The sequence below is a fragment of the Dipodomys spectabilis genome, unplaced genomic scaffold, assembly GCF_019054845.1.
Source record: "Dipodomys spectabilis isolate Male_0828 unplaced genomic scaffold, ASM1905484v1 ptg000024l, whole genome shotgun sequence".
In the NCBI taxonomy this organism is placed as follows: domain Eukaryota; kingdom Metazoa; phylum Chordata; class Mammalia; order Rodentia; family Heteromyidae; genus Dipodomys; species Dipodomys spectabilis.
The window spans coordinates 24,240,464-24,256,892 of record NW_024870701.1 but is presented as its reverse complement, the minus strand read 5'-3'; the positions used below and the strand labels follow the sequence as shown (position 1 = coordinate 24,256,892).

At 45.4% G+C, this 16,429-nt stretch overlaps 1 protein-coding gene across 3 annotated transcripts in view; it reads left to right on the top strand.

Annotated features, from left to right (window-relative positions):
* Positions 1–16,429, top strand: part of Loxhd1 (lipoxygenase homology PLAT domains 1) — a 136,992-nt gene that overhangs the window by 75,970 nt on the left and 44,593 nt on the right. For 2 of the 3 annotated variants that reach the window (XM_042675215.1, XM_042675214.1), the window contains exons 18-24: positions 170–330; positions 2,761–3,235; positions 3,665–3,819; positions 5,939–6,072; positions 12,709–12,875; positions 13,852–13,956; positions 15,686–15,814. In XM_042675215.1, coding sequence (XP_042531149.1) covers positions 170–330; positions 2,761–3,235; positions 3,665–3,819; positions 5,939–6,072; positions 12,709–12,875; positions 13,852–13,956; positions 15,686–15,814 — 1,326 coding nt within the window. The remainder of the gene's footprint in view (positions 1–169; positions 331–2,760; positions 3,236–3,664; positions 3,820–5,938; positions 6,073–12,708; positions 12,876–13,851; positions 13,957–15,685; positions 15,815–16,429) is intronic. The other variant, XM_042675216.1, reaches the window with a different exon arrangement.

The window sequence follows — 16,429 nt, the reverse complement described above, 5'->3', positions numbered from 1 at the left end:
GTCCTGTTATGACATGGGAATGATGGCACTTATTTATGGTATTGGGAGAAGGTTGGATAAAATGGTGCCTGCGAGGTACCAGGCATGTAGCACAGGTTTGAGAATGCTTATTTTATTGTTCATTGTTATTATTACTCAGTGTCCCATTTCTCCCTGTGTGCCTGCCCAGTGGTTCACTACGAGGTTGAGATTTGGACTGGGGATATAGGTGGGGCCGGCACCACTGCTCGAGTCTTCATGCAGATCTATGGCGAGGAAGGCAAGACTGAAGTACTCTTCCTCTCCAGCCGTTCCAGAGTCTTTGATCGGGCATCCAAGGACATATTCCAGGTATGGGGTGCGGAGACAGTTGGGTGCCAGCAGAAGTGCAGTGGACCCAAGGTGGTGCCTTGTATGATTGTATTTTCTCAGCCAATGGCTACTCAAGAATAGGCTACCTCCCTCCAGCTGTGTGGGAGATGCCACCTGGAGGACAGGTTGGGCCAGGGTTCCCTTGGCATCCTGGAGCGGGGGGGAATCTTTTTGGGAGCAGCTAAATAAGGTGTATCGTTTTGAACTTAGAGAGAGACCTGGATGCTTGGCTGAGTTCTACTCTGTGGAGTTGAAAAGTAACTCCTCTCCTCAGACTTGGCCTAAAAGGAAAGGATAGGGCTAGACCAAAGGTTTTCATCTCTGCCTCATGTTCAAATCACTGGGGATCTTTATAAAAATCTAATCTACACCCTAGACCAATGTCTTCAGGGTGGGATGTCTTTCTTTTAAAAAGTTCTACCAGTAATCAAGCACACTGCTGATTCTGAGAACCACTAGAGTGGGTAGTTCTCACTTGACCAAGGTGGTACTAGGGCCAAGTATCTCTTGTACTCCTATATGGGGCCTCTCACTCCCAAGCTTGGAGACAGGGTCATGCTTCTTAGGCAAGGCTTTGAGGCATGCTGGAGCTTCGTGCTGTGTTCTAAATGTCCCAGTTCTCTTTTCTTCCATTTTTGCAAACCTAGAGAAGAGGATTTTTCCCTGTGAACATGTTGTTCACAGGGATGTGGGAGGATACATGAATATTTTGTGTTGGACATGAGAATATGTGTGTAAATGCACATGTACACCTGCAGATGTATGAGTACAGGAAGCATGCTCTATATATTCATGTGCCACAAGTAAAAAAAATTCCTTCTCGAGTGCCCAAAGAAGAAGGCCAAGGCCACTCTAGAATATTGGAGATGCAAGGTGCTCAATGAGTTAAATGCCCTCATTGACTACAGATGAGGCTCTGAACTCTCTGAGCCTCAGCTTTTGCCTGGCTGGTAACATGGTCCCTGTAACCATCAAAAGAGTCAATGTCAGGGAATGCCCCTGGGAAACTGAGACACTGATGGATAGGTGATGGAGTGGTGCATTTTCTAAAGGCCAGGTGGAGGATGCGATGGACACAAACTCAGCCAACAGGCAGATTGAAGGTGACAAGCAGATCTGCTTGGGTTAGAGTGGTCACAGGGATGCTAGGACCAGAATGAGAAGTGTGGGAGAGGAGAGTGAATAAGTTGAAGACATGAGTTCAGACCCAGCACCAATACCCTCTTAAGTAGCTGAGAAGGATGAATTCTTCTTCCCCTTACCTCTGGCTCCATCTTGACTGCCAATTTTCTCACAAAGGTAGTTCGACCATATTGTGGATTTATGAAGAGAGCATCTTGATCAGGAGACCTGTGTTTTCATCTAGACCTGTAATCAAATTGTGGGATATCTAAGTAACTATGCGATTGCCTAAGCCTCAGTTTCCCCTGGCACTCAAACTGGTGAAACTGGATTTCATAAAGGGCCAAAGGCCACAACAGATATTCACCAGCATTAAGGTGTCCATGAGAAGACTGAATATCAGGGATGCTGTGTGAGCCTCATTACAAGGTCTGCAGAGACCAGTCCTTAGCTCTATTGCAGGACCTTCCTGATAATATGAGGCTCAGGACAGACTGATAATGCCATCTGAGGCTGAGGAATCCCTCTACCTGTCCATCAAATCTGTGTCCACCATTCCCAGTGGAGAGAAACACAAAAGGAAGGTCTCTGCCCTTAAGCAATTCACAACTCCAGAGCACAAAGATGGTACCCATGCCAGGGCCAGAGCCCTGGGCAATCTCTGAGCTCTCAGAATGCAGGAAAACACAAGCAGGCTGTGTGCTTGGGAGGGAGGGACCTGGGCCTTAGACCTGGGTAAGATTTTTGTTTACGGAAAAATAGTTCTTTTTTTTTTTTTTTTTAAAGCTTACTACAAAAGCTCTATCTACGTAATTCTGAATATAATACTGAAAGCAAACACAGAAAGGTACAAAGATTTTTTTAAAAGAAAAAAATAATAAAGCACAGTGATTAGACTTCAGTTAGGAGAAAGGTGGAAATAAAGGCAGACTAGACACAAGAACAGCATTAGCGAAGATGGAAATAGGACTAGTAGAAGTGTTTGTGTGTGTGTGTGTGTGTGTGTGTGTGTGTGTGTGTGTGTGTGTGTGTGTGTGTTTGATAGAAAGAACTAGGGGGACCAGGGTGGCTACAACAGAGTGTAGGATGGAATAAGTGTGGCAGGTTGGAGTCAGGCAGGAGGAACCAGTCTGGGTATGGTGGGAGAGGGAGAATCTTAGATGTTTATGAATGTGGGTGCCTGGCTTCTCCAGCTGCAGTTCAGCACCTTGGCCAGTTCCTGGCTCCACAGGGAAGGCAGGGAGCATGCTGGGGACCACCCCAGCCACTGCCCTGCCCTTTGCACAGCTGGAAGCAGCAGATGTGGGTGAGATCTACAAGATCCGGCTGGGGCACACTGGTGAGGGCTTCGGGCCCAGCTGGTTCGTGGACACAGTGTGGCTGCGGCACCTGGTGGTACGGGAAGAGGACCTCACACCTGAGGAGGAGGCCAGGAAGAAGAAAGAGAAAGACAAGCTGCGGCAGCTGCTCAAGAAGGAACGTCTGAAGGCCAAGCTACAGAGGAAGAAAAAGAAGAAAAAGAAAGGCAGCGATGAGGAGGAAGAGAGTGGGGAGGAGGAGGAGTCTTCATCAGAGGAATCTTCCTCTGAAGAGGAGGAGGAGGAGGAGTCAGAAGAGGAGGAGGAGGAGGAGGAATATGGGCCTGGGATGCAGGCAGTAATTGAACAGCACAAGTTCGAAGCCCATCGTTGGCTGGCCCGAGGCAAGGAGGATGATGAACTTGTCGTGGAGTTGGTGCCAACAGGCCAGTCGGGTCCTGAGCGTAAGCCTGAAGAGGGGCTTGGGAGTGGGAGGGATGACTGTCTCTCTTGTATGGAGGCAAATAGGCTGGAACCCATCATGGTTCCTAAATAGCTCTCCTAATCTGCATCTGGAAAATCACTACTGACCATTCTGTTTGGGCCAAGCAGTGCCCTTGTCCCAAGGCTCTCAGGAGGAAACAATGGCTTTGGGTGGTGCTCAGTATAATCAAATGTGGGGAGTAGAGGTGGGGGAGATTGATGAAGTTCACCTCTGCTCTTCATTTTAGGGTGAAGGTAAGTCATGGGTGGAAGAAGGGTCTGTGCCAGGTTGGTATGAACCTACCTGTAGGTTCTTCTTGCTCACAGAATCTACCTGGATCTGTGAGGCTGGGCCCAGGTCCACCTCTGAGCTCAGGTGTCCTCAATGTTGCGCTTCTTTGTGTCTCCAGCTAATACTTATGAAGTCCAGGTGATCACAGGGAATGTGCCTAAGGCGGGCACTGATGCTAACGTCTACCTGACCATCTATGGTGAGGAGTATGGGGACACTGGAGAGCGGTCTCTGAAGAAGTCAGACAAGTCCAACAAGTTTGAACAGGGGCAGGTAAAGTGAGGGCTTTCTGGACCCTTGTGTGGGTGGGTGGATGTAACTCACACATGGAGTGTAGTGGTTCCCATCATAATCCTACCCAACAGCGTATCTGCTTCATTCAGTCTGTTCAAGTTTGATGACAGAACCTCTTCTGTAATCACCAGTGCTTTAGATGAAGGACAAAAAAAGTCTAGATGTGTTCCTGCATGTGGAGCCCAAAGGTGACCCTCAGAAACAGCCAGGGAAGAATATCAGGTGTTCAGTGGACTGGGCAGGAGTTTGTGGAGAAATAGCTCACTATAAGTTGACACGTTGGGGAAGACTTGGTGGGAAGGAGTGACTGAACCTGGTAGATGGGAATTGGGTGGATATACACAGGACAATGACAAAAGACAGGATGAGTGTATGAACAATGAGGTAGAGGTGAGAAAGTGGAAGTCCAGCCTGAGCACTGAGCATCTCCTAGCTGAGCTGTGGCTGGTGCTTTCCAGCAATGGATGACTTTGTGCAAAACCAATGCTTTGCAGAGGACTGGGTTTGGTCATGACCTTGAAAGTCAGGCCCAGAAGCTTTTACTGTTTCCTGAGGTACTCAGACACTTCCAGAGTTAGAAGGAAAAGCATGAAAAAAAATTAAGCTGTCATTTTTATTCTTGGAAATTTTACAGAAACCCTTGCTCCCTCTTCCCTTTCCATTTCTGCCTCACCCCCAAACTGGGTTCCCTCAATAACCAAAGAAGGAAAATAATAAGCAAAATCCATTAAAATACTTTCAGGCTCATTGCTTGATTTCTTTCCTAGCATTTCCTTTCAGTACTCCTTTCTACAACTTGATGATCTGGGCTTGTTTCTGAGTTTAAGTGCTCTCTTTGAATGACTATAGCTATTATATTTACAAATTGATGAAATTTGACTATGGTTTGCAAATTGGAAAATAGTGTAGTCATGGAATGAGGCCTTAAGTTCAAATCCCAGCCTCACCAAGCAAAAAGATAATGTTAAAGCAATAATAGTCATCTGCTATGTAAGGACATCTCATAGCCAATGACAAATGGCATATATGGTGATGGTCTCCTAAGATGATTTCACCTAGTGATGTCATAGCCATCTTAGTTTGTGCAATTATACTCTGTGGTGTTCACATGATGACGATTACAAATTTCTCGGAATGTGTCCCCATCATTAATCAACCCATGACTATTGTGTTGTTTCCTAATTGGATCATTGCACTACAATTATATGGAATGTTCTTGTCTTGGAGAATTCATGCGGAAGTATTTAAAGATGAAAGAGCGTAGTATCTGGCATTTACTTGCAATGGATTCAGTACAAAGTAGCAAGAGGGAAGGAGAGTGAGCAAGACAGAGAAAGAGAATAATTCAGGAAATAATGCACCTAAGTGCAGAATTTAAGTGAAAGTGTGCAGACTTGCGTTTGTACTATTTCTGTAAGTTTTCTGAAGATTTGAAACAGTTTTCCAAATAAAGAGTTAAGAAAAAAAAAAGTGTAGCAGGAAGATTCCCTTCCCTTATGGAATCCCAGTATTATCTACTTCCTCCATGCGTTTGAGTCTCATAGACATATATGTAGTTCCATCTTCCCAACCAAAGAGGGAGCAAGTTCAAGATTTCTGTTTCTGTGGATCACTTTGGATTTCTACAGGACTGGCTAGCAGGTGCTTAACTTAAACAAAACAAAACAAAACTTGTGTTTGGACACACACAAGCCCAGGGTGTGAGTGCACAGAGAGACATTCCCTGCAAACAGAGAGACATTCCCTGCAAATGTGGGCATCTAGACAATCTGTCTTCTCCTCTGCTTCCTTCTCAATGTTACCATCACCTTTCTTCTCCTTCCACCTTCCTGATATAACAAGAGTGAGAATATCCCCTGGCAAGAGCAGGTTTAAACACACACACACACACACACACACACACACACACACACACACACACACAATATGGAACAAATGCTAGACTAAGGAGCTGCATCTTCCATCATCCCCATCCTGGTTGCTTTGGGTGTTATGGTCCACCTCTGGAGACTCAGCTTCTTAGGAGAGTAGAGCTGACAGATGGGGGAGGAGATGGTAGTTCTCAGCCCCCACTGACTGCTACTTTCACCCTTCCTAGACAGACACCTTCACCATCTATGCCATTGACCTAGGGGCTCTGACCAAGATTCGGATTCGCCATGACAACACAGGCAGCAGACCAGGCTGGTTTCTGGACAGAATAGACATCACTGATATGAACAATGAGATCACGTGAGTAAGGCTAGAGAAGAGGGAAAGAGACCATACCTGACACTAAGAGGGTCTTGGCGAGGGGTCTGGGGTGGGTTGAGTGATGTCTGAAGTGAAATTGGGTTAGCTGTGACCTGCCATTGCTAGCAGTGTGGATTTCATATAGGTAACAAGCCAGTGGGCATTGCCTTTCTCCTTTCCTTCTCATTAGACAGGCCCCTTGCTCTGCCAGATAAGAGTTTGGGAGAATACCTACGCAAGTAATGCTTGCCCATCAATTCCGATGGTTAGATTTTTTTTAGTTCCTATCAGATTCCAGTGGCCCAGTGTTCCCTGTCCACCCAGAAGACTCTTCATCAAAAAGAAGTCAACTACTAGCACCTGGTTTTATCATTGAAGGACCAGTGATTAACAATGGTTTCTGTAAAGACCATGTAGAGAATATTTCCAGTTTTGCTGGTTTCTCCTCAGAATCCACTCTGCTGGTGATGCACAAAAGCAGCTGGAAGCTAGGTGCCAGTGGCTCACACCTGCAATCCTAGCTACTCAGGAGGCTGAGATCTAAGGATGATGGTTCTAAGCCAGCCCGGGCAGAAAAACCCATGAGACTCTTATCTCCAATAAACCTTTAAGAAAAAGCCAGAGGTGGCCCTATGGCTCAAGTAGTAGAGCACTGGCTTTGAGCACAAAGAAGTTCAGGGACAGTGCCCAAGCCCTGAGTTCAAGCTCCAAAACCAGAAAGAAAGAAGCAGCAGCTGGAGCTGGGCACCCTCAGTGGCTCATGTCTGTAATTCTCGCTATTCAGGAGGCTGAGCTTTAAGGTTGATGCTTCAAAATCAGTCCAGGCAGGAAAGTCAGTGAAACCCTTATCTCCAGTTAGCTACCAAAAAGCCAGAAGTACAGTTGTAACTTTCAAGTGATAGAGTGCTGATTTTTAGTGAAAAAGAGCTATGAGACAGCACGTAGGTCCTGAGTTCAAGATTCACTACTGGTACAAAAAAATAAAGAGCACTAATGTAACTGTAACCCCTTGTTACCTTTATAATAGCAATAATAAAAGCAGCTGGCATGGAAAAGCACAGCTTTGTTCCAATGAACTTTATTTATGGGGCACTAAATTTTAAATTTCATACAACCTTCACATACCACAAAATATTGTTCTTCTATAGGCTTTCTCCTCCCCCAACCACTTGAAAATGTAAAATCAAGCGAGGCATGGTGACCCCGCCTGCTTAGGAAGCTGAGATTCATGAATTGAGGCCAGCCTGGACTACTTAGGGAGACTCTACCTCAAAAGACCAAGAAATAAGTGCAGATATATTTATAAGTATTAATATATATTATAAATATAAACATATATATATATATTAAATACAAAACCTATGTTTGGCTGGTAGAATGCATACCAACAGGTGGTAGGTCAAATTGGTTCCTGTCAGACACTTACATTCACCACTTAAAGTAGGCCAAGAAGCAGATGTGGGATCCTTCCCAATTAATGCCAGAGCAGGACCATCAGTATGAAATCTGGTGTGTTTCCCACCCTCAGGCCACATTGCCTCTTGTGCAGGAAAGGCTGGCAGTAATTGAGAGGAAGGAATCCCCTCCAGGGGGAGTAGAGTGAGCAGAGAATAGTATGCCACCCCTTAGGAGGGCTTCAGGGTGCCTGAGGGCCTGCCAGTACCTGAGATTCTGTGAGCACTCAATAAATGAGTATTTGTCAAATTAAATCCACTTATTGGCCTGAGGCCTGTCTCTTGGAGTATGGCTTTTTGTTGGGTCCTTGGTGTTAAGTGGTGACAGCCTTACCCCATCTCTCTCCCCACCTTGTCCCAATATTCCAAAGGGACACAAGCATAGCTTACAGATGGTCCAGGGTCATGGGTACCCATGAGATTATTGTGGTTGGCACATGACTGGGAACCAGAGTCTGGCCTGGGCGCTTTCCCCAAGCTTTCGTGCTTAAAGCCAGCACCCTACCACTTGAGCCATGCTTTCACTTCCAACCTTTTGGGTGGTTAATTGGAGATAAGAGTCTCGCTGACTTTCCTACCTGGGCTGGCTTTCACCTGAGATCCTTAGATCTCAGCCTCCTGGGTAGCTAGGATTACAGGCGTGAGCCACTGAGGCCTGGCATTATTTCCTCTCCTGATAAATGCATGTCATGATGCCAGCCCTGATTACTTCTCAAACTGTTCTGAGAACCTAAGGCTTTGGGACTTGAAAAATATAAAGTGCTGTTGAAATGCAAGGTTAGAAACAAACTGAGAACATCCCGCTTCCCCTTCCAGCTCGGTCAGTGCTAGTTATTCTCTGCCATTGATTTGACATTCTGGTCCAGCCCAACAATTTAAAAATTATTGTAGCTTTGTAATCTAGTTGAATATCTGTCAGCACGTGTCCTCTTTCCTTATTCTTTAAAAATATTAGCTGTTCTTACCTTTTTCAAATCAAGACATTAAGTGATTTGAAAGAAAAGAAAAAGAAAAGGAGAAAAGAAACAAAAAAAAAATCCGTTGGAATGTAGATTGTTCTGCCATTAAATATATGTATGAAGGTCTACATATTTAGAATGTTAAGTGCTACCTCTTAGGTAGTCTTTTCCTCTTACCCAGCTGTTCCTTTCTATATCTTGGTAATCCCTTATAATTTTCTACATCTAACTGCTACACATTCTGGTTAAGTTTTTATTATATTTTTATTGCTCTTGTGAATGAAATCTTCTCATTACTCTTCTTTCCCCCCCTTTCCCTCTTTCCTTTTTTTACCCTGCTCTTTCTTTCTTCCTCCCCTCTTCCTCTGCCTTATTCTTTTCTGTAGGTTTCACTGGTTTAGACTTGGTTAGTGAAGAAAATAAACAAAACAAAACGAAAACTTCTCCAGTAAGGCTCTTTGCCAAGTCAGCTTCAGTAACCTTCACGCCAAGGGACTCCGAGCCAAGCTTACTTTGAGAGAAAGATATTCAATCACAGAAGACTAGAAGATTTTCTACTGCAAATCTCCTGTCTTTTGGAGAGAGACTGTCTCTGCAGTACTCTGGGCTCTCTGGGCTCTCTGGCCTTTATTGCTCAGGAACCAAAGCTCTGCAGGCAGGAGTCTTGGAGAACACGGACATCATCCCTTACCTGCTTTAGACCAAGTCAACAACCTCCCTGGGATCTGAACATCCTCAAATCTTCCCTGCCTCTCATGCTTACACCATCCTTACCACTCTACAACTCAGGTCCTCCTAGTGTCTAAAGCAGCCAGGGGGTCAGGATCATGTTACGCTTCTGCTTACAAACCTGCCAATTCCAAGACATATGTCCAGAGATCTGCCTGGCCTGAAAGGTCTGCCCTGTCCCCACTTCTATCTCTTTGTCTTGGTTGCTGTCTACCTCCCACCGCACTTATTCCTTGCTTCCCTTTAAACCCAATAGATATGGTCCCCCCCCCCCAGGCCTTTGCATTGGCTGTCCCTCTCCCTGTCTGTCCTTCCCCCGTTAGCTCATTCACCTTTCTTAGGCAGTCCTGCTCAGATGTTACTTTCTGAGTGAGGCATAGCATGCCCCTCTCCCTTTTTTCTTCCCTTCTCTGCTTCTTTTTTCCTGGGTAATCTGACCTATAATAAACTGGTGTATTTAGCCTTTATTATCTCCCTGAAAATGGCATTTTGAGTAATAACTTTCTTTCTGTGTTACTGCTGTGGCTCCCCAGTACCCAGAAGAGAGCCTGGCAGAGCACTATGTTCTTGTCATTATTGACATCGTCAGTTTATTTATATTTGACGTTTTCTTGCTTTTAGCTTATACCCCAACGTGGGAAATTCCATATGAAATCATTTACACTTACAACACTCAACTATGCAATCTCCTCATTCAATGTTTTACTTTGAAGTGAGGTTTTTATTCATGGTCCCAAACTCTGACTCAAACCTTGAATAAACCTCCAGCTCACTCTGGACCATCTACTTTCTTCCCCTTGCCCTACTCTAAGCATTGTGGTATGCCCTGAGCATACTTAGCATGCCTTTCTCAAAACACTCCTGCTTGCTCACGCCCATGTTCCCAGAGACCTGCTTGAGCAGGATTGGTGGAATACAGTGGCCCATCTCCACTAACTTCCACATGTGTTTGTTGGCAATGAGAAGAAGGAGGCCAAGCTTCTGTCTGTCTATCCTCTGGTATTGCAGCTGTGAGCGTGACGGGGAGCCTCGAAGTCCTTCTGCTGGTGTCTCTGGGAGAATGGAACTTGTGCTCCACCAAAGCCAGCAGGCTCCCCTGCCTGTGTTCGAGGGATGGGAATGGGAGGCTTTGTGCCTTTCCTTTCTGTTTTTCTGACTTTATTCCCTCTCTCCCTAGTTCACCGCCCCCTCTCCAGCCCTTTCTCATTGTCTCTGCCTCACCTTGACTCCACCCTCTTTTATCTCTTCTCTCTCCCATAATTTAGAGCTACAGCCCATTATTCAGAAGTTATTATTTGGTTGAATGAAACTTTAACTTTCCCATTCATCCATTTAAAAGCTGAGAAGTAGAACAGTATTCATTTTTACGTGCAAACACTGATTTAACGGTCCTTTCACTCATAGTACCCTAGGTTGAGCTCCTCCTGCCTTTTAGTCTATGTCCATCAATATAAAACTGCCCCTTCCTACTTATCTGAGCCCACCTACTGAGCTCTTGCTCATGGACTCTACTTGTGAACATGCCGGTGTCAGTGGTGTTAGGAAAATGGAGGAGAAAGGAAAAGTCAACTCAGTCTCAACAGGGTACAACTGTGTTGAGACACAGCAGCAAGGGCCAGCAAGCTTCCTGCGGGAATCCAGGGTGTGTGTGGGGGATGGATTTGGGGCCGAGCTTATGGGGGTCTCAACAAGGAAGCAGAAATAAAAAAACAGGTTATGGTCTCTTGGGGACCAAGAGCAAGCACCTTTGGCCAGGCCCAGAGTGGAATGCTCTACCTGGGGTGAAGGAACTTACAGCTAAGCCCAGGTTGGAATGACCTGCCTGTGCTCAAGCATATGAGCATGTGCCTTGCTTGCCCTGGGGAAATAAAGCAGGGGTCAGCCCTTCAAGTGGTACTGAATACCTTAGGAAAATGGGGGCCTAGCTGGAGGCCAGAGCCTCAGAGCACACTGCCCATCCTTAGACTAGTCCCCAGTGGGTCTTTATCTATCAGGGCAAAGGGGGGAAAAGGCTCAAATGGAATGCAATGAGGGGTGATTCTTGGAGCTTGGGAGCTAGAGGGGAGATGCCCAGCCTACAACATCTGGAAAGTCCAGGCCTGGCTGAGGAGAAAGAAAAGGAGGGAAATAATATCCACAACCATAATAGCATTACAAATTCTTACCAAGAACCTTCTTCTCACCATACAGGTATGTCCCAACTATTGGATGAGATATACATGAAAACAAGAGTTATCACTTGTCCAAAAGGCAAATATTACTGAGAGTCCTCAAAGGCTAAATCTGGCAACCCTAGCACAGAGAGGTAAAGGGACTTGCTCAAGATCACACAATGAATAGTAGTGTTAAATGAGAATTCAATCACGAGATACGGAGAAGCCACACTTTGAGAAGTGGAATCAGGAGTCTTTATTAGAAAGCCAGCAACTGCAGGCAGATATGTGTCCCCCCAAAACTTGCAGTTTGGAAACTGAGCCATGAGGGTAGCAAAGGAAGAGCAGAAAAGCAGTCCCAACAAATCAGATCAATTCTAATGGAGAGCTGAAGAGGAACACCATGGTGACCTGCGAAGAGTCAGAGACATGAGGCATGGCTCAAAATGGTGGCAGAGATGATTGGGGCCTAAAGAGGGTCATGGTCAGGGGGCAGTGTCACAGGGAGTTCAAGAGTTCAGAGTCTTGAGCGTTCATGGTACAGGTCTGGTAGGTTCAGCAACCTATTGTCCAAGTCCCCACTCCTCTCTCTAGGAATTCAAGCATACTCATCTCCTGGAGTTAGGACTCCAACTCCAAGAGGTTTTGTAAATTCCTTATCATTCACCATGTTGCCAACATGGCATTAGTTAGACCCAGTATCCTTATTTCAGCAGGAAAGCTGGGATTTATAGCCCCAGATGATCTGGTTACAAGGACAAGGCCGTGGTTACCCACTCTACTCCCTCCCTCATCCTAGTCTACCTTCCTTCTGTCCAGTCCTTTCCATCACCAATGGGTCCTGCCTCTTCTTGGAGAAGTGTGACTTTTACCACCCTTCCCTAGATGGCCCACCCATCTCTGCCTGCTCCTTAACCACACAGTGTATGATCTAAAAGCAGAACTGGTTCCTTTAATCATGAACCCAGCACATGCGTATGAAGCATCTCTATGCACAACACTCTCTGTTAAAGTACTTCTGACTCATAAATTGATTCCAGAAAGGAAGTTCTTCTCCAAGATCCACCCAATATAACCCTGACTGAGAGTTTCTATGCTCCAGGCATGTAACACAGCTATCTTTAATGAGGTATTTGGAGACAATGTCTCCATGTTTGTTCTCTACTCTAGACAAGTGACTCATGGCTAATTCTCAGTGTGGGTAGGATGGGAGGGTGATGTTGTCAGGGGCAGATAGGGAGAGTCTGGGCTTGATAAAGGGCCCCTCATTCTCAGCCTGAGACTTCTCTTTCATGAGACTTTTCCAAGAGAACATTGCCAACCTTCCTTTCCCCTCCACAGGTACTACTTCCCATGCCAACGCTGGCTGGCAGTGGAGGAGGATGATGGCCAGCTATCCAGAGAGTTGTTGCCAGTGGACGAGTCCTATGTGCTGCCCAGTGAGGATGACGAGGGTGGGGGGCATGGTGACAATAACCCCCTGGACAACATGGCGCTGGAACAAAAAGGTTTTCTAGCCTAGAGCTGATTTTCTCCTTTCGGCATCCTTCCTCTCTCTTCTTCCTCTTTGGGTCTTCCATCTGCCTTTCCTTATTCCAGGCTCTGGATACGTCCTCTTCTGACAATCAAGATATCCTGCCCTCTTATTCCTCTATGGCAAAGTTGAGTAGGTCAGGGGCCAGGAATGGTGGTTCACACATGTAACTCCTACGACTCAGGTAGGGAGAAAAGTAGGGGGATTGCAACTTGAGGCAAGCTCGGCAAAATCTTAAGACCCTATGCACAAAATAAAGCAAAAAAGTGTTGTGGATCTGCCTAACAAGCGTAGGATACTGAGTTCAAACCCTATTTCTGCAAAGAAAATTAAAAAAAAAAAACCATAGGGAGGCTGAGGTGGGGATATATGTTCCTATGTGTGTAGCACAAGGTTTGGTATAAAGCCCATGGTTGTGAATGGAGATATTGTCAGGAAAGGAATTATTGAGCTTCCTGCCCCTGCATCATCTTCCTCCCTCCAATCACATTTAGTCTCCTGATGCATTTGTGCCTTAGGCAGCCTTCCAAAGCCCTGTGGTGCTTGAGCTCTCTTCCCTGAAATGCTTCCCAGCCTGGAGGAGGGTCACAAAAGTCAGCTGGTTATGAACCTCTGACTACTGTTGCCACTCATTGTCTCCCCTAACCATCTTGTCACCCCTGTTGATGGAGAATTTTCCTATGTTAGTGGAGACAGGGAACATTATCTCTACCATCTGAAAATTTTCAATGAAAGGCAACTGCAGAACAACACGTACCACAAGGAAAGCCGTTTGTTGAAAGGGCTTCCATGACTGTAGATGCATGTTGACTGTTGAATGTGAGGCTCACAGCTTTAGGATTGGAAGAGCTGGAGCAATGAAGACAGAAGGGTAAATACAGGAAGACTGTTCCCTTCATGGAACCCCAGAGTCATCTTCAGCTCACTTCTCTATGCTTTTCTCCTGCCAGATAAATCAACTACATTCTCAGTGACCATAAAGACTGGGGACAAGAAGAATGCAGGCACAGATGCCAACGTCTTCATCACACTCTTTGGCACACAAGATGACACCGGTGAGAAAGTATGCAGGGCCAAGCGTCCCCCATATTCCTCCCCTGGAGCATGAGCCAGAAGTTTCCTAGGAAACCCTGGTCAGGCCTTCATCTCCCAACTGATTACAGCCCTTGATCCCACCAGGTCTGTTTTTTCCTACAAAATCTGCTTTGCTGTTGACCAGCTTTCTCCTATTGTTCTAGTAGCAGTGAAACCCTAATCCTAACTCCCCCTAACACCTTCTAAAAGTAGGTGTCTCCAATTTCAGTGAGGCTCAGCTTGGAGACCCTGAGGTCTTCCCGCTGTGAGATGTGCAAGGAGTCCTAGAGTTAGTTCAGAGCTTCTGCACAGGAACTTCAAGAAGGTAGTGTTTAATGTTGTGATGGCCATCCACTCATGCCAGTCTGCCTGAGTTTTGCAGGGGTCAGTTTCTCAAGCAGTCATCACTCATTAGTGTGCTACCCTGTGAGTCCAGGCCCCTAGAGAGTGAATGGTCCTGATTCTTCACTATGAGCTGCTTGTATCCTACTATATTCTAGTGCTAGTGGAGATACTGGTTCTGGGGCTTCAGTGATTGGCTCAAACTTCCACCCCATCATGAGCAAATGTACTATGAGCAAGATGCATGGCCTTTTTGCAACTTCATTCAGAATATTTGAAAAGATAAAACTAGTCTCATAGAGTTTTTATAGACTTAATGAAATTGAGCATGTAAAATATTCAAATCAATGTTATACTCGATAGACAGTAATCATTATTATTTGATAGAGTACATAAAGCAAATAATGTATAATTAGACAATTAGGTCACAATGGTGGTTCCCAAACCATGGCAAAGGAGTTGATGAGCCCTAACAGCTGCAGTTATTTGCTTTAGATTTTCTCTGTGTTGCACACATTCTTGAGCACTTAGCAGCCATCATCTTATTAAGTATGCACAATAATCCCACAGAGAAGACACCAAAATCACCTCTTCTTCATGTTTTGGGAAACCAAATCTCAGCAACACCAAGTGATTTGTCTAAAACCACTAGATGGTAAGAGAGAGGGCCAAGCATTATACCAATGTCTTCCTGAGTTCGTGCACTAAAGTCAATCTACAAGTAGGCTGTCACTATCAAAAGATTTTTCTCCATGTGTAGGCTGAAAAGGAGGGGATATCTCTGAGTCTGGGACCACCTCAGATTTCAGACTATCGCCAGCGCTTGAGTCCTGGGAAGATTCTATGTGAGAGTGGGCTTGTGGGAGGCAATTGACATCATCTTTCTCTGTCCAGATAAGTCTCCAGAGAATTCTCATATTCCCTATTTCCTCAGGAGGTCCCTGTTTTTCCTAGTGAGTGTGGCCAGAGTAGTTTCATCCTTGAATTCCCTCTTCATGTGGAGAATTGTGAAGGGTGTAGAAAGAGCAGGTATTGACTAGGAGCCTCACCACTCCTTCCAAGATTGCTATAGATAAGATCTTTATTTAGATATAAACTAGACATGAAAAGGCTTACCTCATGTGGAAGGTTATTTCTTTAAGATCAGCAAAAGAAACATACACACACACACACACACACACACACACACACACACACACACAACAGGCCTAACATACAGAGGTGCCCAATGGATGATAATTGCATAGTCTGGATTTGATAGAAATTTAGCAAGCTTGTCTTTATGAGATGGGACAAGGAGGGTTAGGTCCAACCAGATTAGAATGGTCTCAAGGCTGTCAAGTTATTCTGGAATCATCTTATTGGCAGGAATAACCCTCCTGAAGTCCTCAAAGACCAACACCGACAAATTTGAGAGGGACAGCATTGAAATCTTCACAGTGGAGACACTGGATCTGGGAGACCTGTGGAGAGTTAGGATCGGCCATGACAACACAGGTCTAGCTTTCCTCCCTCTCCTTCCTCTGCTAGAACTGTAAGAACCATGGATAGGTCCCTATGGGCATCTGGGAAAGATTTGGGTACCATTTACCTTCCACAGTGATACAGTTTCTCATCCTCCTCACTCAGTAAAACCCTGGCTGCCACAGAAACTCTAAATGGAGCAAGGCCTGGATGCTGGAAAATTTGCAAGCCAGTTTCTAACCTAAGTAATTCTAATGTGCAGCTAGACTGGAAAGTCCCTGATAGAACTCAGTGGTTCTGTAACTTGAATGTGTATCAGAATCACCTGAGGTGGAGTGCGTAGAGTATTTAACATATAGATTTCTGGGCATCACCCCAGAGCCATTAATTCAGTAGGTCTGGGAAATGCCTTCAACATGTAGATCATCCAAGGCCCTATGTAGTACAGAGGCTGCTGGTCTGGTGACCTCATTTGGGGAACCACTGATCTAACTGGTCTTTTGCAAAACCCATGAACACATCAGCCAGATTTAAAATGTGCCTATTCTCTCTACATAAAGTAGGATTTGTTTTTGGTCCTTAAGCCTGGAAGGGACCTTCTTCCTAGAACTCAGAATTGTCAGGACTGTAGAGATAGGGTTCTTTGCT